Source organism: Diorhabda carinulata, chromosome X, assembly GCF_026250575.1.
Source record: "Diorhabda carinulata isolate Delta chromosome X, icDioCari1.1, whole genome shotgun sequence".
Lineage (NCBI taxonomy): Eukaryota > Metazoa > Arthropoda > Insecta > Coleoptera > Chrysomelidae > Diorhabda > Diorhabda carinulata.
Genome location: NC_079472.1, coordinates 41,036,480 through 41,061,959, shown reverse-complemented (window position 1 = coordinate 41,061,959; position 25,480 = coordinate 41,036,480). Strand labels below are relative to the sequence as shown.

General features: G+C 30.2%; 1 protein-coding gene across 1 annotated transcript in view; it reads left to right on the top strand.

Annotated features, from left to right (window-relative positions):
* Positions 1-25,480, top strand: part of LOC130901965 (protein couch potato) — an 885,499-nt gene that overhangs the window by 736,258 nt on the left and 123,761 nt on the right. The window contains exons 3-4 of the mRNA XM_057813694.1: positions 18,549-18,626; positions 23,183-23,236. Of these exons, the coding sequence (XP_057669677.1) occupies positions 18,549-18,626; positions 23,183-23,236 (132 nt within the window). The remainder of the gene's footprint in view (positions 1-18,548; positions 18,627-23,182; positions 23,237-25,480) is intronic.

The window sequence follows — 25,480 nt, the reverse complement described above, 5'->3', positions numbered from 1 at the left end:
TATACGTATAATACTCCAGTAACTTGACACCCCATGGTAACGGTCCAATAACATGCGGATGAATCCGCACCAGACATATGTTCCCTCAACTCCCGACTTTTAAATCTCCCGACTTTTAAATCTCCCGAATTAATATGTGTGACTGTTAATATACAAAAAAACTAAGGGGTAGTTTTTAAATATCTCACCAAACTGAGCGTAAGACTCCTCCTACATAATTTCCACTTGATGTCTTGGAAAAACGTCTCGAGATGCACAGGAAAGCCGTTCATTTGAAAGGACGATTCACTCACACTCTCACTTGAACGCTCGACGTTACTTCTTCTATTCAATATAATTAATACCTATGAAACTCACCTCCAACTAATAGTATAATATAGAACCTAATTCGTACCATCGAACTAAGCAATGTCCTATCCCAAAACAGTCTTATAACCACCTTGGTTACTACCAGATCCTTTCCTTGAAATGTTGGCTAATAACCACAACCTACGCAGTAAACTTCGAAAATTATTCCTCACATTCCTTAACCCCACCTCGCCACTGGTTGATATTAATAGTTTTCTAGGGCTCGTTTGTAGCCAGGTGACTTGTGCATAAGCCAAGTGGCCGACTACAGGTGATAATACACCCGCATCCGTAATTACTTATTCACAATTGCCTGTTCAGAATTCTCCAAAAGCTGTATGATTCATTGAACTCCTTTGTTTCAAGGTATTTCATTCTCTTACAATTTTAAATTTAACTATAAGAGCGATAATAAGCGGACGCAGTTCTTTGTTAAACAAATTAAAAAAACTGTTGTTCAAGTCTTTCATGAATCTGCAATTCAGACCAAATAGCTTTATAGCATCATTTCTTGTTTATCTTTTTTACTTTATTGTCGTTACCAAATCTATAAAATTAAAAGTCATTTTATCTGCAAATTTATTAGCTGGAGAATTTATCGAACATGGATTCAATGTGTGAAACTGATGGAAATTCAGTTTTAAGAAGATATTAACATGAATATTAACTTGATATTCATTCATATTCATCCATATAGTATATAAAAAACCCTGTCTTAATCAGAACGTGGTTTTTAAGATGACTGTATCTAAATCTATGGTTACAAATTCCAATATTATTGATCTATAACAATTGGATGTAGGAAATAAGTTTTCAATCTAGACGGATATAATTGACAACTTTGTTAAACGTAAATGAAATTGTTGAAAATATCGAGTTGACTTCACTATGGGGAAAGTCTAAATTTTATTCAATTTTTTCTTAGCAATTTTCTCGTATAGATCTGATATGTAATAGGAACCTCCTTTAAAAATTGTCGCTGGTGGTGCTAGCAATGAGTCTAAACTTTGTTTAAATGTTTTCTCTGTTTCCCATCCAAATCAACATGATATATTGAATTGTCCCTAGAGTGAGAAAAAAGTCACGTTTTTCGAGTCTACTTACTACGCTGAAAAATATGGAATGACCATCCTTACAAGCCACATTCTAAGCGGTACAAGTCATTAGGGCCAAATGTATAAACTGATATCCACCTACTGCCTAATAATGAATTATTATATTACGCATTTGAAATTTTAATGAACAATGAGCATTGCGTTGCGTTTAAAATTAGTTTAAATGGGTTGTTGCATCATAGAAGACTACCTAAGGATTGCTTACAAGAATATTAAATGGTTTAATGTTTCAAAGTACATGTTGGTCAATGGTAGATATCGTTGTTTGTTGTTAGAAATATCGTACAGGAACAGTGAGTGAAATTCGATTAAAATATTTTACTAAGAAGTAATATTTATAAAGTTATTGCTTCAATTAAGTAATTGAAAAATTAAAAATTTGTGTATTTTATGAATGGGAAACCTTAAGATATACAGAAATCAGTATACAGGGTGTGAATACTGAAAAAAAAAAAACGAAAGTGAGTAGATAATGTGAAAATAATGCTGTGACTTGAAAAAATGTTCTCATGTGGGACTATAAGTCCTTCAAAGTTGCAAAATCAGAACTTATATTTAAGTATATTTTCTAAATTATACATTCGAACATTATGAATTTTTGATGGATGATTATGTATGTCCATGTAGTGTGATTGACGGAATGACACTACTGTCCACAATACTTACCATGTATGATAATTTTCTTTAGAAAGTCTCTTTATGGCGAAAGGTTTCGTTCCTTTTGCGATCTTTCGATTGTACAGGCTATCCCCGTAAAAGTTACGGATTGTTAACCATTGGGTATGAGCCGTATGGCCTTCAGATATGAGTTTAGATTTATTTATTCCGCCAAACACACTAAATGGACATACATTATCATCAATTGACCATTCATAATGTATAATTTAGAATATATTCTTAAAAATGAATTCTGATTTCGCAACTTTAAAGGTCCCTAACGGATAAGAAAATTTCTTTCATATCACAGCATCATTTTCATGTCCTCTACTCACTCCTAAAGTTTTTTATCAAGTCCTGTAAAGGTCAAATAAGAAGAATGAAGTTTTATAAAAAGTACGGAATCAATACAATTTTCCTAATTATATGAGATTTTACGGGCACATATTCTCTGTATCAATGTGGAGAAAAAGATCATGAATTGAATATACAGGTATTAACGGAAAAGACTTGTGTGATAAGATATTTTGCCTGGAGTAGACTGCTCGTGGAGAGGAAACAACTTCAAACAAGTCTTTGATAAAGAACTGATCAAAAGCAACAACTTGAAACAGCAGAATTATTTGGCGAAAATCCCCATTACGTTAATTTCTATATTTTAATGAAGTTAGCTCCATACTGATGCATTCTTTCGTTTCTGATATAATGAAATTTAATTCAGAATAAGTAACCATCTAATAAATACATTCCGTCCCAACATAATAAATGCACACAGAGTTAACCGAGCTAGAGAAAATATTAGACGACGATTATAAGTTTAGTAAAAAAATCTGGCAAGGCTTGGAAGCCCCATAAATATTCTCACCTGTTAATGAGAAAACGCGAGTAGCCACAGGAATAGCAATTATCCACAAATATGACGACCTGATTGATACGTACGTCATGATCAGATTAGTTGAAATACCATATAACAATATCATATTGAAGAGATCTGTAAAAATTGAATATAAAAAAAATTTATGTATATAATACTATCTATTCGATTTTGTATTTCCAAATAAATGTATCCAATAGAAAAATCAAAAAACTAATATATTTATATACTACAATAATGTAGAACTAATTTACATTTAGTAACATGCCATTCTGCTTGTTGTCAAAGAATTTCAATATCCCTTTTTCCACGTAACGTATCTCAGTCGTCACCTCTATTTTAAGTATAATGCTTAAGTTTTTAAGAAATTAATTTGCTCTCGATCTCCATTCGAAGAATTCGATTAAATCTCGGTATCTTTGCAATATATTTTTATACATGTGATAATGTATCGTTTTCGTAAATTTGATTATCTCCATGTAAGATGTTGAATTACAGTAATTTTCTAGCCCAGTAGATTCACGTGTTTTCTATTGAAATTCTTAATTTCTCTTCTAGAATTTAACCGTAGAAAATCAACATTCATCTCTCGGTAACAATTTTGATAATGAGATCTCCGAAGAAATTGATCTGGATTTATTTGCATGGACTCGCTCATGATTGTAAATTCTTCACCAATTGTTTTCAGGTTTGTGTACAATTTGCATCTACCCATCTGCTTTTGAGCTCAATGGACGTCTCTACCGTTCCTTATCTTCAACTGACTTCTCTTCTATTTTAAATCAATCCCTTATAGTACTTGTAAAGAGTGAAGGTTGTATTATAACTATAAACAAACAATTTTCCAATTTCTTTGGCACTTTTTTCAATCTGTTCAACCATTCATTGTTCAACATCCATATTTCACGAAACTACAAAGACGATTTTTCTAAAGTGGCTATAGTAGTAATCTTATTAGCCAGACATTAATTCGCCATATTTTCTTATCCTACCGTGTACATATTTTTTAAAGTTGGCATTCCATTGTTGTTATTCCTTCAATATATGGTATACGTTTGCATTCAAAATATCTTCAGTTAATTAAACGAAATTACAATATTTGTAAATCCGTACCTGTTCCATCTTTGTGTCAGAAAATAATGTTTATAGAATTGGAAGAAATTGAATAATGATCGAGAAAACCACTGCTTCCAAGGCTCAAATGAATCTGAAAACTCAAAATAATAAATATAAATGGATGGATTGGTTATACATATTTAAAAATAAAGAACAGAAAACATATTTTCTATAGAATTAATCATATTTCAAGAAACTAGAAACATTAATTTTGGATGTAGTGGAAGAAATAAGACTACCTATATTATAAAATAGAAATATTCATAACACAAACAAGAAAGCAGTTAAGAAATACTAAAAATGTATAGGGTTTAAGAATAAATATGTGATGATTCTAAATCCGAAATGTTTTTTTCAACTTGTATTTATTCTAGTGAAACCCATGAAGCTTTTAATTAAAATAATAAGATATTAAGAAATCCTGGGACAAGATCAACCTTACTTCTTAATTTATATATGATCAAAATGTTAAGGATTTCTTGTTTTATTATTTAGCAAGTTGAAAATTCCCATTCACACAGCTTAATCAAAATATCTCAAATTTCTATCCTGACTACCAGATTAATGAATATTCTATTATGTCTTGTTATTGCATTAAGCAGTTCAAAGTGGGCTTACCTCTATACCACTAACTGTAGTCGCGTTCTAACTCATATTACTAGCAAGGTACATTAGATAAAATAATAAAAAACTGCAATGTGCGCTTCAAACTTACAGTACAATTTTTCTGAAACATATTATCAAATAAGAGTAATTCACTCAACGTTTTTCATTAATCTGTGATTACCGTATAAGTCGTATGTTATATTCAAACGAGAAGCTCTCAGAAAATTGACTAGGTACTTTTCATTTGTGAGGTATGAACGAAAACAATCTTTGATATCAAAATAGCAAAGTGAAAGAGATTTTATGAATATCATCCAAAGAACCGGAAATTATGAAGAATATAATAGGAATAACAAAGAGAATAGTTTAGAATTATTTCATGTACCTAAAAGCAGTTTCATCTACAATTTGTTAAAAAAAAAAGTATATAGGGCTTATTCGAAGAAGTTCTATAATACTAAAAGCAACAAACTAAATAAACAGAAATGTACTCACTAAAGCTAATAGGAATAAGCCAAACTACATACATACTTTAGTCATAATCTCTATTTATACTTTGCAAGAAATCTTAGAATGATACTATCGTGATATTAAAACTCACCAACTATTTGAGCTAATTTGAATACGATTTAAAATTAAACAATATGGTAACTAAAAAAAGTGCCAATTAATGAATATTGGAACTACTTTTCTTTATTTCTTTCTTCCAATAATTATATGGAACTCTGTCAAAACATATACTTTTCCAATAAAACCAGCTTTTCTAAGAAATTAAATTAAATATATACAAGTTAACAATATATGACATCCAAATTTTTTTCAAATAAGGTTCTATTTACTATTTTCTTTGACAATAGTCCATTTATTTATTTATTCATTTCTTATATATCAAACATACCATTTTCCTGCTTATTCAAAGCCAGGTTTCACTTTTACTGAGTACTACGTTTCATTGTTGATATTATCGAACTTTGGGACTTATGGATTTGATGTAGACCTCCTAAGCATATCCCAACTTCAGCAAGTTTGAAATCGATCTCTCTTTCTCGCTGTATTTGTCATCATTAACGACACGTAAATATATGTAGTTATATGTTTCAACTTCAGCAAGTATCTGGCACAACAGGGAAGACACAAAAATTTTGGCTTTTAGCTCCATATACTTTTCCCAGCGATGTTAAATAAGTTTGATACTCTTTTCATAATAAGAATCGTCAAGCACCTCGAAATAACAATTAACTGCTGATATCAATTCTTTATTGTTGGAAAATCTTTAACCACGGAGCGATTATTTCTAGTCTATAAACAGAAAAAAATCGTCGGATAATAGGATGCATGAGGTAGTAATTCAAACTTTAATTCGCTAATTTTGACAATTACTACAACGGGTGTCTGAGCTGGTGCATTGTCTTGACCAAATGCGGTCGTTTTTGCTTAATTTCTTCCCGCAGTCGATGCAATGAGTTCACATACTACTCGCATAGTTTCTCCTTTTTCAAGATAGTCAATGGAAATTATTCCACAAGCATCCCAAGAAACCAACACCATGACCTGGCTTGTAGATGAAACGGTCTTTGCTTTCTTTGGAGCCGATTCTCCATTTTCAGTATACTGTTTTGATTATTCTTTTGCTTTGGGTGCGAAATAATGGACCCTCGTTCTATCTATGATGATGGAACGGTGAAAAATAAAAAATTCGGTTAGGTTTCTGTGAAACGTTGCCAAACACTCGATGGAAACATTTTATGACACTGTTGTTCAATTTTGAGCAAAAGCTTTCCCATTTTGCGCACAGCTTTCTCATATCCAAATTTTCACTCAATATGCGATGTACCGCACTTTATGAAATGCCTATTATGACTGCTAGCTCGCGAACTATTAGTCGATGATCCTACAGTAACGCTTTGTGCATTTTCTTCAACATTTCTGAAGTCATCACCTCATTTGGTCGACTACTGCGTTGTTGGTCGTTACAGGTCTCGTTCAAAATTTGCTACCCAATATTTTACTATTGATAATTAAGAGGCAGACTCACCTAGAATAGAATCTAGTTAAGATTTTATATTGGTTGGTTGGGCTAATGCCTTTCAAATAGAAGTATTGTAGCACTTGACGACTTTTTCCATGTATACAAAATCACTGGAAACGTTCACTATTGATGGCTGCCAAATAAATACTAATCAACGTGGCGTCTCCAAACTTGAAACATGTGCTATATAGATTGTGTACTTTCTAATACAGTGATATTTCTCAAGCAACTAGGTCAGACCGCTTACTTATAGGACCATAGTGGTTCTAATATTTTTAAATTAAATTTCAGTTTATATCTTAATTTCACGTATCAACAATTAATTAGAACCATACTTTTTCCTAGTTCCATCGATTGTTCTGATTTCCTATCCTAATCTCCTTGCCATGAAAATTACATCGTTCGTATATGTTAAAGACTGGTTACGTCGTTATTAGTCTCACTTGACGGTTCATGTTATGTATTTTCCGTCCACTTTTACCATATTTTTTGTATTCCTGAGTACCATTTGTATAATTCTGCATAAATTTCTAAATATTACAGAATATATAAGAGGATTTTGCTTCATTTACTGTATTATATGCTACTATGAATAGATACATACTATTTATGTCGGTATTTCGTATTAATAGCTGTAACCAAAGGAATGTCTAATATGAAAATTGTGAACAAAAATTCAAAAACGATCTATTGCTATGACCCTGAGATAAAAATTCAAAATTCTCATAGGAAAACTAATGATTCACCTCATAGGGTATTCAACCTCTGTTCCAAGGAGAATTTCATGTTTAAAATTTAATCGTTGATATATTTTTATATTTATACCCACTTATTACAACACAATGACTCCTGATTCTTCATAGACATGAAAATCAGCTAAAAAATAAACATTCTCATATCATTCCTGACTGAGATCTCTACATTAATAACAAGTGTATAGCTTTGAAGAATATCAATTCCATTTTTTTATGGTTATTCACGACATTTTCTGCATTATAAGAATAGTATAATATCTAAATTATTATTAAATAAAAAATCTTCCTAAAAATATTTCATAAATTACATACAGCTAACCATTGGATTTTTCTAAATTTTTGGTAACCCACAGCTTATTTTTGTTTACATTTCACGTTGTTATTAATAGTTTCACATAATCATATATATATATATATATATATATATATATATATATATATATATATATATATATATATATATATATTCTCAGACACTGCATTATCTTGTTGGGTATCTTTATAAATTGTAGACAATTCTGTCAAATGTTTCCGTAAATTAACAACGATGAGATTTCCCACGCATCATTTGCTAAGTAGCTAAATTTTAACTTCTACAAGCCCACGGTTGACATATTTTTATTCGAAAATTAGATAGAAACACACCAGCTGATCGCTAGAGCATATGTTATACGCACCTGCCTCACTACTAATCATTCGGCGTCCATATTTTAACCCAACAAACAATTATGTTAATATATAATAAAAATCGTAATAGGGGAGTTGTGTGGAAAACTGCAGTTTTCGAATTCATAAATTTATATAGAATGTAACGTGAAGTTAATTATCGAAACCTTCAGACTCAAATTAGACATTTTCCAAAGAAATTTTCCCCATAGCAACAAGACCCGTCACTTCCGATGTATTTTGGCCGAATGAAACCGAATTCGAGTTACCGCAACCTCAAAAATGGGGGGGGGCGGAGATATTGACGTAAATATATACCACTTATTTACCTATTTTGCAAAAAAGCTCTGCGCTCTAGCAAAAAACTTAACTTAGACGAGTTGTAGATAATTACATTTCCTACAATTTGGCCATTGAACATTAACTTATTTCTTAAATTTTCTAGAAAATTTAGCTTTTTCCGGGAAAATAATACAGAGCAAAAATGAAGCATACAAAATTCCCGACAACTTTTGACTGAAACTTTTTTCTGAATAACGCATATTTTCGCCGCTAGGTGGCGCGAAAAAAATTTTGCGAGAAAACTATGCGTCCTAGGGAAAAAAGTTAGATGGCAGTCTAATAGAGAATAAGATTTCGCACAACTTTTGCCTGAAATATTTTTTCCAGTTTTGCTTAGTTTCCCTGCTAGAGGGCGTGGAAAAATCGTGTAATTGGGTCTTTGCGTTTCTTCCTATCCAATAGCGAATAAGTTACGATTTTTCGGCAAAAATAGATTGAAAAGTTGTATAGTATTCAAATCTTTTCATATTCCAATATCAGAATTTTCTGTTTGAAATATCTAATCAACCTACATGACATATATCTAATTCAGGAAAATGATAAAGATATAGAAAATGAACATGCACTGAAACCAAAATATACCTCAATTCATTACAGACGCAGAATAAGTGTTGTAGCCATACTACAAATTCCTCAAATATCCTCGTAACAGATGCTCACTAAGAAAACAAAGCTTCTGTATAGTAATATATTTTATATCAAACACATATTATCTTAGCTTCTCCTTGTACTTAAATTTAAACTGGATCGAATAAAAAAGCTAAGACAATATTTGAATTTGACGTCCACTAGTTGCAGAGATAAACTTTCAATTATGCTATGTTTATTAAGGTTACCGGCTGTTGGTTGCTGAACAAACTTATGTTGTAGAACTTACAATTCCTGGATGGTGAACAAATAGGAGATATTGATTTTTATATATATATATATATATATATATATATATATATATATATATATATTTAAAAAACAAATTATAGTAACATGAACATGAAGAACTCGCTGTTATGAATAATTAAAAATATAGTTTTTGATGTAAGTATAAAATCACAAATTTATGTCACTGTTCTAGAAGCGTACATTTTCTTAACTTACTCTGCATTTCGGAATAAAGAAATTAAAACGATTTATATTGAGCACCCCTTGCTTGCATAAGGATAGTTATTTTCTCGTAACTCATTTTATGCTTAAACTATAAATTACTTCCATTTTTTAGTTTGCTTATTGCTAAAAACGAGTGCTTTAGTTTATTTTAATATAATTGATTGTATATTTTCTTCGAGTATGATTCCTTAAACAATATAGTGGATAACTTACGAAATTATTGTGTAACAAAATTAATAAGAAAAAATTAGAAACAACTGATTATTAGATAGAAATGGACTCGATCTAGAGCGCCATTTATTCTAAACTCTAAATCAAAGTATACCCATACATTATTTAACTAATAAATTTGAAATATTTTTCGGATTACCGTTGTAAAAAAAGACTATAATATAAATTGGGAATGAAATTTATTTATCCAAAGCATCATTAACGAAATTAATTAGGTACTGTGGAGGATCTCTTCAACGATTTCATCGCAATCTCTAGAAGTTCTTATAAAAATAAATTGGATTTCTTACAGATGTGGGCTATATATTTAAACTCAAATCCTGTATATACTGGTTATAATCAAAGGAACGTTGAAGCAAGGTTTATTCAACACTTAGATTTCAAATATTTAAGATAAAAGCATCACGTAATTGGATTAATTGAATATTTCTGTTTTTCAGGAATTTCTTGTGTCATCATCACTCATAATCACAGTAAGACGAAATAATGTTATCAACTAAACTAACTTAGAATTCTCCTCGTTCCAATACAACATTTATTTTTTTATTGTATTCCGTTGCAACTCTCGAGAAATATTGATCAATAAATTGATAATAATAACATATATCTTTCCTTCAACCTTTCACTTCTTAGACCATTTTATAATGTTTTTGTCTCTTTTCTATGAAAATTAGCTTAAAATAACATTAGGTCTTCATCAAAATATGACTTTATACTGACAATATTTATATTAATCAATACAATCATACACCTACATAGGACAAACATCTCGTTATTTGAAAGACAGATTGAAAGGTCATCAATAAGATAAAAAATAAAAGAATATTAACGAACCACGAAATATCGGAAAAACATACTTTGAATTATAAAGATTCAAGTATTCTTGAAGTGTTCAGAAATGGTTCACATATATAGGAACAAGAAAGCTATCAATTATAAAAATGAACTGACTAATTTAAGTAAAATTTCTAATTTTATTGTAGAAATTTAAATACAACTACGAATTATTTGATAGATGGCTGCTACATATTTTTGAGATGAAAAACTAAGGAAAAATTAACTATTCTTGTTAAAACAGATTTCTATTTCTATGTAGGTGATCTATTGATCAATATTAATATGCAAATTTTCTGTGTCAAGTCATATTTTAATAAAGTCTGAAGTAGGTCGAAACGTCAATTTTTACATGTTATATTAAACTGATTCTCATAAAAAAGAAATTTAAAATCTAGAGAAATTTTGACGAATAACACATATCTTTATCACAATTTGTATAGTTTCAAAAATCATAATAATCTAAAATAACATACTAAATGCCTACAAAGATAAGCACACAATTCTAAATAAGAGGTGTCATATTTCTATTGCAAATTGACTCATAATTACTGCATCGATTTGTCATCGATGGCACAATTAGAATTTAGAAAATAATTCATTGTTTTCTAATTTAATCAAGTATGAAAAATATTTATACCCATTTGAGAATGTGGAATATTATATAAACTCCAAATACAGCCCAATTGAGGATAAATAATGGTGGATTCAAATTACTTTTTTGGAAATATGCCTTTATTATGAACAGAATGGATATCTATTGGAATAATATCTATACTCTGCATAATTCGTTTTCATGACAGCGATAAACCAGCCGAATAATTAGACTGAATAAATGTTCCAATTAATCAATAATATGAAATATAATTATATTAGGATAGATAAATTGTATAACGTAAATTCATATTGGAATAAACCAAATAACGGGATAATCCAAAATAGTGAAGAAATAGCAATGGCATATTCTACTAACGTCAATAGATTTATTAAGGTCCATTATTACTTGACCCAAAGGTTAATAGATAATTAGGTAACACATGAGGGTGTCTTTCAATCGACCTTCTAATAACCAATGTGAATATACGAGTGATAATTGAAATATTCGTTTGTACTTTGGATTTTGTTTGACAAATTGATTGAGAGTTTTGAAATAAGGACTAGTACATTGCAGAAATGAGAATAATTACATATTTCTCCCGAACACAAATCTAGTAAAGGAAAAATATGTCTTTTTCTCTCCTTTATACAGAAGCGTCGTTTCCATTTCTTCAAAACAATATCCAAATCCAAAAAACATATCACAAAATTCGTTTCAATATTTCACTCAAGATTGTAATTACGTAGTACGGTCTATAAGTTCTTAGCTTAACATAGAATAAAAGGTCATGAATGAAAAAATTGTGATTATTTTTTAATATATTCTGCCTTTACTTCCACACAAATCTCAGAACCTCTGACTCAAGCTACCACTATAAAAATATGATGCATCTTTAGAGTCAAAATGTTCCTACACCGTCTGTTAGATTCAGATTCAGTTTTGCAAACTTAATATAGTCTAATGAGGCCGTATCAATACTATATGGTGGGTTTTCATGTGAAGTCTCATTCGTGTACAGTAGCGTTGAAAAGCGAAGCAACGGAATATTATCATGAAACAACCGGATACCTCGGCCTATTTTCACGCCTTTTTCTGATAAATTTTTGATGGAAGTGCTCTAGTGAGTCAGAGTAATATGTCGCGTTCGCCGTTGTACCTAATTCCTTATAGTCTATCAAAAGGATACCCTCGCAGTCCCAAAATATTGTTTCGACTTGTTAGGTGCTTAGAGTGACCTTCGCTTTTTTGGCACTGTTTCGATACCACTCTATGAATTCTTCGGCTGTTCTCTTGTAAGGGAGATTCTTCTTCTTACATTTAAACCACCACTATGATTTATTTGAGCTTACATGACGGCACAGTTTCCATAGCAGAGTTATTCAAACATTGTTGTGGAATGAATATTTTTTTTTATTGTCATTCGAAATTTCCTTACATTTTATTATGATGCCTCCAAAAAATATTGTTTACAATGTATGACATAATGGAGATAATAATAATATATAATAAACAAACTATTAATTTGATAATTTGGGGAACACGAAAATTCTCCAATATAGAAAATAGTAAACTCTTAATGTTGAATACTCACCTTTAGTTTTATAAAAATAGGAAAACAAAATATATATATATATATATATATATATATATATATATATATATATATATATATATATATATATATATATATATATATATATATATATATATATATATATATATATGGAATTTAGCTAATTGCCTAGTAAAACGAAATCAAATAATAGTTGACGAACATCTTGAAATCTTGGAATGTTCCTTTCATTTGAGCTAAAATTAGTTCAATGGGATTTATTTCATAGTTATGAGGTAGAAGCTACAATAACTCAATTCAATATTATTTTGCTTTTTCACCAACACTATACATTTCGAATTTTGGTGAATGTTGTTTACATAAATGTAATAGTTTTTAACCAATTCGTTTTGTTCCAATATATCTTTGATTAATAGCCAATCGGCGGTTTTTCAGTTTACCTTTGGTAATAGTTCTTTCAATCTTAAAGGCGATTTTCACGATTTTTATTATTTCGAAATTTTTATCATTATACAAATCTGATGGTCATTTGAACACCAGTTCATGTTATCAGAATTTTCTACAAGATCGTTAGTAAATGCTTTATGGAACTTAAAAATATCTTTGTCCTCTTTTCTAATTTTGTTCAAATATTTATTCCTGCAAGAAATAATTTCATATTTCTTTATGAGAAACGTATAATTCACGTGAAGTCTTTCACAATCCATCTCTTCTAATATTTTAAAAAGCTCATCTCCATTGTTTACTACAAAAGGTTTTACAGCCTAGGTACTAGGCAATTTTCTTAGGATTAGTTGATTCATAGTACCTCATATACATGAATGGGTTGGGTGTGAATGTTAATGTACAAGAACGGTATGTACTTTTTACACTCTTAAGTTTTCATATATGGTTCAATTTCTTCTGTACTTTGCTATAATAAAATTAGACATCTATGTCATATTCATTACACAAATTAAATTGATTAATACCGCTTCTCAGCTCCAGAACTGACTATTCAGCGTGTTACAATAACTAGATTATACAGATATAAGAATATTTATTCAAATTATAAACAATCTGCAAACACTTTTTGCTGACTAGAAATTGTTCTTGAATTGTAAATATTTTCTACCTGTGGAGTTGGTGATAATTAAGTATCATTTATTTTCAAATAAAAAACTATAATCTGCAAGTAATGCAGCGACCCTTATAACTTCGATTCCTCGCAGAAATATTTTGATGCTCGTTACAGTTCCACAATTAGGTTGTAAAAATCGAGATGGGACTGGAAAACCTGAATTTTAAGAGAGATATCATCTCTTTCTCTTTGCAAAATATTCTGTTGAAAACATAATATATAATGAAAAAAAGTTTTTCAATGATCTTAAAATGGCAACTTCTTTTTCGAATCTTACCTTAGAAGTTTTTAAATTATCCTTCATCAAAAAACATCAACACATACATCATCAGAATATGTTCAGTAACTTTTGCACTACAACAGTAATGTTGAGGGAATGTAGCAAAAATTCATTATATAGTTATATTATGATATGGAATTGAGTCATTCCTTATATAATAACTTCCCGAACAGCATGTAAAACTTTTTTAATGCGTCACTTAATTCACTAATCATTTATATATACTCGTAGTTTATATTGTGAAATCGTTGTTTGTAATTTTCGCATGTATATAATTAATACGAAATTTAGAAATGTACTAACTGTTTTTCAACCAAGAGTCCATTGGGAGGGAAAAAACTATCATCCAAGCTAAGATTAAATGAAACAGATTTTCTCATAAAAATTAAATATTGAATTGCTTTTCTAGGTTCTTCTGTTCATTATGACTATTTATTATAAACTACCTCCGCTAAACAAACTCGTTTTTATATCCAAAAATGAGTTCTCAAAAATTCTTGAAAATACAGGAACGAAACAAATAAATAAATAGACCTTCGTAGAAATTAGTTCAAAAGTAACAATATGAACACATCGACTGCTATGAGAAAAACATATATAAAAACAAAAATCAAACGAATTTCGCGGTATATCAAACGTATACCAACAACGACGCGTTTTCGCCGAATTTTAGAATTCCACTACAATCGGACAGGAACGGTTCCACGGCCAATATCGCGGACAATATTTAGCTCAAGTATTCCCACATATACAGAAAAACTTAACCATAGACCCTCATTGTATCTAGGTTTAAGAACCTGTTTATGTTAGCTATTGGGTGGAATAAAGTTTTCTTCTTCTTCTTATCTCACTTACTCCCATCCACTCAACAGGAATATTGGACAGAATAATATTGTATATTTTGAATGGAAAGTGATGTAGAAAGATTAACAAAAGAATGGAAACATGGGAATAAATTGGTTATCATCCATGAAATGCAAACAAATTGATACAATATAAGCTGGATGAGATAGATGGAGAAAAGAGGTATTGCTTAGTGCTTAAATTATTTCGAAACAAAACCAATTTCTTTCTTGCACAAATCATAATACTATTTATGGTGGATAGAGCGAATGCGATATGCGAAAAAAGTGCTTACGTATACAAATTACTATTAAAATTGTTATTAACAGTATTTATGAAGCCATATTTACCATAAACAAATGAAAAATAATTGGGGTTACTACTAACTGTAACAATATCTCAACTTTTATCATTTTTTAAGAACACTTCCTACCAATAATAATAATAGAATTACAATTAGAGTATTATTGTTGATGTATCTGAAAAGTTTTTATGTGGAATTTCTTTTAGACATATTTGTTCATATCCATTACGTGATAAAACATTTTGTTAAATTAATATACATTAATGTATATTTCTCAAATCAAACACAATTTCCTGATTCTATTTTCATATATCCGTAGCTCAATGTCATAAAACAAACAAGTTCTTATTTACCATTGAATCTGAGAACCGTCACAACCACGCCTGAATGATCCATCAGCTTCGATAAATATAAGCTGTGGAACTTTATTTTTTTTTTTGAAATTTATAAATATATATTCCTATATTCATGATACACAAATATGAAATTATCAACTCTTTTCCCATCAAATAATCCTCCGACTTAGCCTTATCAATATTTCATATACATTTGAGTGAATACTGTTTAGATTCCCGTATAATAACTGATGTTTAATTTCAATAAAAGGTTTTGTAACACTGAATAATTCACTGAAACAAACAGTGAAAAATGAAACATTAAAACTTGGAGAAAACATGAGAAAGAATTAAATTTTTTTGGAGAAAACAGGTAAAGAATATTTTAATATGTAGCGGTTTGATTGCTATGCTAGAAGCATATATATTATATTTTGCAATGTAAGCAATGAGCTAGCTTTTTGGAAAATATTTGTTCACAATTCATATGATCATAAATGGGTAATATTGAAACGAAAACGATTATGGTACGCTATTCACTTCAGGGGGCTAGTCACAGTGACTCACCTTCCATAATCACATGATTATGTGTCGCATTTTTCTAATACCGACTAATGTAATTTATTTATAGTCACTAAGTTTGGGCTTGAAAAACAATATTACATATTGGGGAAAGAATAAATTACAAATAAGTGTGAGAAAGCGGACGATAATTAATATCATTTGTTTTAGAAAACACTAAGCTTCAATTTCATACCAATGGAATTTAAACTATTGTTTCCCACATGAAAGAAGACGCAAAACTGTCAAAAAGTATGGTGGCGATTCAAATTTAGCTGATATGTTTCGCACAGAAATTCAGTGTTCTCGAAAGGCAACGTTTCGAGATCTGTTTGCCTTTACTTAAAGATTAACATTAGTCTGCAAGCACTACTGTTTCTCTTTTTCGAATTCATAATTTGCATTGAGCATTTTTTTCATGAGGACAGAATCTGTCGTTACCTAAAAAGTTTTCAATAACTTTGACAAACGCCATCCAAGCTTTTTTGTCTTTTTCATGAAATTTCTTTTAGTCACAGTACTCGCACAAAATTACTTGGCAATTAATACTACCTATATTTGGCATCAAATTAAAAAGCAACCATTTGCTATTACTAGTAATCTCCAGTACATTTGAATGAAGTACACAGGTGGCGACGGTCTGTTTCAGTCTGTGCTAATAATTATTTACTTAGACTTTATTATTTATTTATTATTTAGATCCACTGATACCATAGTATATATTTTTAGTTTTTATTTAACCGGATAACTACTACATATCCGAACGTAAGCCTTCTTCCAGAGAGCCGGTTCGCATCGCAAAAAATGAATAATTTATTACCATATTTGTTATTTTTTTGTACATATTAGCCAGGCATATATTTCATCAAACTTAGCATACAAAAAGCTCGTGTGGATAGAAACTGAAAAACAATCGACTGTTTGGATCTTTCAAGACGAGACAAATCTATCAAAAGTTGTTCGCGTACATGTTATATCCAATTTTAAAAGGACTGTTTTCTTATAACCTCCAATAGGCTATAAATGAATGACAAGTTCATATGAAACAATAATTTTATCACCAAAAGATTGATACACTTACGGTTACTTTTCGACATAATCGCCGAAGAGATTGAGACATATCTCTGGACATGCTTTTCAATATCCTCTTCAAAGAAAGTTGCCGACAATGTAACAGTTGAGTAATAATAGAGTACAAAACAGACCTTGAAACTTCTGGAAATTCCATACACAAAGCAGTAATGGGGAAACAGCGGTTTTCTTTAACCATTCTGTTAACACATTGAACCAGATATGGAACGACAGTTTTGCATCCTTGGCCCCCTTCATCATGCATCTTTAAACTTTCGACACCTATCTCGCTAAACACTATTACTCATGAAGTTTTCCTCATACACACAAATGAATCTCCTATAGATTTTTGAATCACTATGGACTTTATTCTGTAGAGAACGAATCACAATTCGCAATCCACACTTGTCGGCAGCATCAATGGCGGACATTTTATAACAAACCTCGTAGTTATTTGTTCACAAATACTATAGTTCAAAGACAATTTATGTAACACTAAAAATCTGGTCGGTGATAAATTCAGCTCAAATGAACAAGCAATTGCTAAAACTGAAGCCTACTTTGAGGCAGAAGTCAAATACTTCTACAAGCACGGCATCGACAAGGTAGACAAACATTGAAATGATGATGATGAAGGAAATTACAGTGATGAATAAAATCGATTTTTGTCAAAAAATATATTTTTCTCAGTTAGGCACACAACTTATTAAGTTGTAGTATTGAGTAAAAATTATTTATTCTGGTTTGTAAAAGAGTATTTGTATCTTTTAACAGTTATAAGAAGAAAAATAGGCAATTACATTTAGTACTAATACAATCTTGTTTATTAAGAAGGATTGTTTCATCAAATAAACAATTTATTAATCAATTATGAACAGCATAAAATATTTTAACGGCTAAAAATAAGTCGATTTATGGAATAATAAATTTTTGTTTGGCTTGTATCGTGAAATGTAATCATTTTGAAAAGATACATAATAGTGGCTTCCTAAATGGAGCCATGATATAAATTAATCTTTCCACACACTCACGGAGGCTAATATAATCATTAATTATTTATTTCACGCTAGACGTGTTGATTTAATTATGTCGATAGTGCGGGTTATTACATACCCACCTGTTTATTTTACAACGCAGCGTTATATTTTGGCAATTAGCTAGAGATTGAAAATGTATTCTGTTCCAGGTGAGGACGTTATTTGTGAGTGGCCTACCAATGGATGCCAAGCCTCGGGAATTGTACCTTTTATTTAGAGCATATGAGGTAAGAATCAATATAGTTTGTACATAAACATGTAAACATGTGAACCTATTTCTAGTTGCTTTTATGAATATTATGCTAAAATGTTATCATTATAATATGTATTTGTGAATATTAGTGATGAATGTGGACCAAAAAGGCAATTAATTGATTCCATTAACATGGAAACTAGATCTTCCGTGTAGTTCTCAATCAATTGCTTCCGAATACTTACTACCAAAGTACGATTCATAATCTCTTTCGACGTAAACAATACCACCAATTTTAGATGCTTGTTGAGCTTTGACCTGATGAATTCCTCCATAATATCCCAGAGTTATACTTTAATCATTTTTTTCAGTTATTGATATTATAACGCTGCAGAAGGATTAGGAACATACGATGATATTTACGTAGCTTGAAGAACTATTTCTTAAAATTCTTCAATACTCTAGTGATCCTTATATACATATTACCCAACCATCGTGACGTTTATTAAAATCCCTAGCATATTTAGAACACATTCAGTTCTATACTAGCTATGAGTAGGCCAAAAATTATTGACTCTCGCCTTTTTTTACAATCGTTATTTCCACTTGAAATAATTGTTGTTTATTGTGTTCTTAATTTTCTTTGTTGCTACTACTTTTTTTTTCTTCTTCTCGACTCTTTTGGACCCTCTGTAGATAGGATTGTTTCTACTTATATCAATGCACATTCCTTCATCTTCACTAATTAATCTAGTTTTTCAGAATTTGCTGTTAAAACTATATCTTCTCAATGTGTTTCCACATCTGCTTTCTGTGCTTGATATGTTGTTGTTATCTATGTTCTTATTTGACCCTCACTATTAATTCATAGAAAGAAACTTTTAGCATAACATTTTCTCAATAACTTCACATGGATTGTGAAAATTAAAAACAATGAATGAGAATAAGAGTCGTGGAAAAGAGTCGATATTTGATTATAAAATACCTAGTTTACCTCCAATTTCAATGCATAAAGTTTTATTATAAATAATTTCGATTTCAAATAATTGAGGCCATGTGCATGATGCTAGGATAGTAACTTTTTCTACAAAAACTCCTACTTTTAGTTTTTGAAATGAAAATGTTTGCATATAAAATGGATATATTTTTCTAAGACTCTTTTGGATATATAGTTCTTAAATATCAGACAACATCCTGAAAAAAATATTGTCCAAAATAAAAATAACATTTATACGGGTAATATCAATTTTTCTTTGTTAAAGTCTATATTAATGAATAAGAGAGTATTAAAATAATAAGGCAATGATAATCCTTGGGCATATCACTTGTTCTAGTACACAGTTAAAATATTTTTTTAAGGAACACCTCGAGTATTTTCGTATGAAATATAATGAATATATAGGGCCAACACTTATAATCTATCTAATATACCTGGTTATAAGTTTTAAACAATTTAGGGGAAAAAAAGCAATTTCTTCTGAATTTTTTTTCCACAAGGTATGTTGAGAACATTGTATCATATAACTTGTTATATGGGTATAAGGGTTTAAACTTTGAATTTAAACAACGTTACGTTCATAAATAAAAATTTTAATATAAAAACTCATCAATACAACTAGAGCTACTTCTCACAACTCCAAATCAAAATCGGTACTTATTTAATTGTGTTATTCGCAGCCCTCAAAATCCATTACCTAAGATCTATGCCAGTTCAATCGAGTTCACAATGATATAATGATGATCTTAGCATTATTGTTCACGATTTTCTGTGATTACGTCAATTTCATATTTTTTTTCACCTGATAGTACATTTTTCCGGTTGTATTAGAGGTGAATCTCTTGTGATTTTGTGTCACTTCATATGCGACAATTTTGTATATTTATGAAACCATTAAGGTAAAACAAGCCTCATTGCTCATAGCATCAGCTTCCAGCTGCTTGGAAATGGCAATCGACAAAGACCGATCCATAATATGGTGTCGTGGCAATAATTCTTGCACCAGTTGAATCAGAATTTTTAAAGTAGTTACAGGCAGAGCCTCTGGACTGACGACGAATAGATAAATATGGACCTTTCAGTTACAAATGAACATATTCTCTTAGTTCGAGTACTAAAATCAGTATTTAAGATCACTGATTTTAATATTAACTACCTTGGATAGGAGGAGACTTTTAGTATGTTAATCTGAACAAGAGTACCCAATGTCTCCCTAAAAATAATCTTTAGGGGATCTTGTTCCACGAGCCCCAGGTAATTGATAATAACTCTCTCGCAAAAAATCGCTCCTGAATAGCTTCTAGTTTTGAAAGTGAAGAGTGAAGCGACAACGCATTTGAATACGCTAAAAATAGAGAAATTCATGTAGAAGCAGTTTTCGGATTTCTGTTGAAAAAGAAAATATGAATTTTTCGCGGTATGTTTGAATAAACACTTGGCAATTGTTCTAAAGGCTGATACAGATTATAAGGAAATAACGAAAGGGGTGTGGAGTATCCTCGGAAATTTTATTCCTAAAAACCTAACCTAACCAAAATTTTACTTAGAAAATAGACCCATTTAAAGACATTATTTTCGAGGACAAGCAATCTGATTCCCCGTAGAGTTTCTTAAGAAATGAATTGACATTTATGGTGAATCTACTGGACCTTTTAATAGGAGCAAAATGTACCTTACCGCCGCATCTAATCTGTAAGTGATTGACAAACTTTCGAGAAGTTATTGCAATTACTGGTAATTCTTTGATTAGGTCTCTGAAGCCATACCTAAATCTAAGTAATGAACATCATCTTAACATCGTTAAAAATGTTTCAGAAATCCAATATTAATACAAAATAAATTATTCATTATTATGAATATATATACAAAATTTCCTCTATTTTGCCCGTATTTTCTATTTCATATAAAAGTTGTTCGAACATCATACTTGGAAAAATATGTTAACTATAATTGGGTGATGACACTAATAAACAAACTCGATGAACAATTGGAAGTTTTGAAATTTTATTTGTTGACACGACAAATATAAAATAATTCTTAAAAATACAAGAAAATGGGCGAAGAATGGTGTGAAGAAATTAATTGCACACCTCCAGAATTACGTAAAGTGCCAGAAGAGGCGATAACTAATTAATTCGCTGTAAAAAAGCACACCATAAACAAAAAAGACTATCAGAAATTTCCATTACGACACGATGCTAATAATGTGTTCACAATAACCGAAAATATGCTTACTTATTTTGAAAGAAAAAATTATACGATATATTCGATGTTGAAGGTTTGATTGCGTGTAGATAAATATTTTGATATATTCAAATAATTAAGTCTTCACGATCGCCTGAAAACATTTTCGCAAGGTTATGAACCTAAAAAGTTCAAAGTTTCGAAACTTGATGACATTATCGTTTCATTGCTGAATCCGATGATAACGTGCATTTGGCAATGAGAGTAAGTATTTAATTAGAAATGGATTTACATTATGTAAATTCTTACAACTACTTCATCTACTTCAGATTGTTCTTCTGTTGGTTATGTTGGTGCTTGTCGAAAAGAAAAGCTCACTATTATGTCTATAGACGATCTTGAAATAAAATCTGATGGTTTTTATAGATTTAAACTAAAAAATAGTATGTTAAAAATTTCACAATTACAGAGAAACTGGAATCATGAGAAAATATATTAACCTGAAACCCACTACCTAAACACATTAACGCTTAATATTAACTTATCGTAGCGGCTATTGTGTTAGCATAAATACCATTGGAAATATGCCCAATATCTGAAATTGCCATACTGTTCTCACATTTTTTTACTATGTTTTCTTCAGAGAAATCTCATTCATCATCAAACAAATCATCATCCCAGAGATGACCAAAATGTTGGACAATATTTCGTGTCAACGGAAAGTCAACCAAATTTACCTGTGAATGCAAAATGTGACTATCAAAGTTTTCACCAACAGTACCATTCACAATTGATATGCTGGACGTAGTTTGGTTTCCGTTCTTTGTTTCGTTGAGTTATTCATTTAATTAGACACTATATATGTCTTCGATTGAATAAAACAACATTTATTTCAAATACCCGATTCACATTTACAATAATTGATCATACACTTACGAAAAAATACACAGTCACAGCTGAATTTTTGAGGTTATATTCAAAGCTATCGAATTTCGTGGTCGCTCAATCGTTGCCGGCTGCATCTATTATCTTCTGGAACTCAATACGACACCCGTATGCGTATCGTAGGTACTGACTATGTTATAGGTGCAAAATAGTTAGAACAATATTAAAAAAATTAATGACAAAGCCACCAATGTGGGTAAACTAAAATAGATTTTACATTTTATTGCAAATAGAAAAATCACGGTACCAGAGAAGAAGAATCAACTAATATGAACTTGTTACTCAAATTTCATTTGACTACTTTCATAACTTTCGGTTAACTGTAATGTAATAACATTCATTAGATACTTTTATTAATTATTTCCTATGATTTTAATAAATTGTTTCATTTTTTCTATTTAAATTCAAGTTGATGACGTTAACGGTATTATAGATTAATGACTATTATATACTTACTTTTTCAGGGTTATGAAGGATCATTGCTCAAGGTTACAAGTAAAAATGGAAAAACTGCTTCGGTAAGTAATTACTTTTCAATCTAACTCAATAATAGAATTGATCATGAATATAAATTTATCTTGATTGTAATTATAAAATAAATTGAAAATCAATCATTATAAAACTGAACCAGTAACCATTGAGACAATTAGAATAATTGAAATTGTGGTTAGGTTTTAATGGAGTTATTATTTATAATTGTTAATATGCATAAAGTAATTACAAAATAACAATCAGAAATACCTATTTATCGAAATAACCAGGTACTATTATTGTAAAAGAGTATTTATTGCGATTAATGTTGTTCTACCAATAAGTTGTATAATGAAAGGTGTAGAAATTTATCCAGGAATCAGATCAAACTATATTTCTGATTCGATATTAAAGCAATTGCTTAAACATTAACCTATATTCTCTCAAAAATTCTTCATGTTTCCTATGCTATTTTTCATTATTCAGATATGTGCTGATCAATATCAATTTTAAATGAACTTGTTCGAGCTTAAGTATCCTAATTAAATAGCTTTTTTATATCTGATATTGTTTACCCATATGTTCCAAACAAAATCCCCGGGAGGTCAAGATATTACTTTTAGTATGTTTGTTTATGTTCGATCTCTTTACAAGTATTTTCAGTTTTGTTTTTATCTTATACAGAGAAGAAAGTTTAACTGGAACAAATTGTGTGATTTAATAAACAAATATTTGTCGCAACATTTCTAAGACGCATTTAATTTTATCTTCTACAGAGTATACTACAGAAAGGTTTTTCTATTATGTTTTAGCAGTCCGCAAAGTTTAAAACAGATTTGGCAATTTTTCAATTTAAAACTTTCTCAATTGCAACTACAGGAACTAATTTTTTCTTTTTCTTTTGAGAAATTTGTGGAAAAAAATCATAATAACGATATGAGGCAAATGATCAAAGTGATTTTGGTTAGCACCAACTTCTCTATTCGTTTGTCATGCGCAATACCAAGAAGTGTGAAAATTGATTACACTCAACTGTTTTTTTCCTGATTAAGAGTCCGTAAATGATTAAATTTGGAATATTTAACACATATAAGGCAACAATATATAATGTAATCTGTTTCTTATTCAATTATTCCATTTCTATTGATGAAGTGAATTCATAAACATTGTCTCTTATTTATTCAATTTATGCAAACACGCTAGACTTAACTAACTTTATAGTAGTAAACTGATCACCAATACCCAACTAACTAATATTTTTTTTAATTCAGTGGTTACTTTTCTATGTCGTTTCGTTCATTATGACTTTTAATTATAAACTAACTTATGCAGTTAATGAAGCTAGAATATATATCAGAATGGTCATTTTTAGAATTCTAGAGGGTTAACTAAAAAAATAAATAAAAAGATCTTCCTAAAAATTAGTTTAAAAAAATAAGATAAACAACTCACCGCTGTTAACAAAATACATCAAAGGCTCCGAGAAACAACAAACTATTCACCAAATTTTAAATTTATATTATAACTGGATAAGACCGGCCTCACGAGCCATGTCGTGGAATTTTTGTAATAATAACAATAGTATAAAACATTCAGTAGCAACATGAATTTTTCATTCTTGAGGCCCGCGAACAAAGAATATATCTTATTTTTAATTAGTAGATTGTAATTAAAGAACAAAAAAAAAGACTATTTTGACTTGACCGTCAGGTCTACGCGTCAAAAACGTTATTTCTTTAAAGAGATTTTAAATGAAGATTTGTTATTTAGGATTATGAATGTAATAAGGTCTGAAATTAAAAAAAATGCCCCAAGGCTCAGTACTAGGCCCTATTTTGTTTCTTCAGTTTATAAACGACATCGTCTATGCAGACATCAGTGATAAAATATGTCAATTTGCAGACGACACTAGTTTCTCTTGAAGCAGCCCTGATCTTCTGGCACTTCCTAGGACTATACCTAGAGACCTAATCACTCTGAAACCAAAGTCTTAGCCTATAAAAATACATTGCAGCCCTTTTTATTGAATAACACAACCATTGACGTGGTTGAATTTGTAAAATTTTTAGGGGTTGTTGTGGACAATTCCTTGAAGTGGGAGTTACATATTGCCGCCTTATCTTATCTAATAAATTGAGTTCCTCCTGCTTTGTGCTGGGATCAGTTTCAAAAGAATTGAACTTATCCATCTCCTTAACAGTCTATTATTCCCTTATTGAGCCGCATCTCCGATATGCCCTTTCCTTTTGAGGTACGTGTGGTGAGTCTCAATTTGAGCGAATCTTCAAACT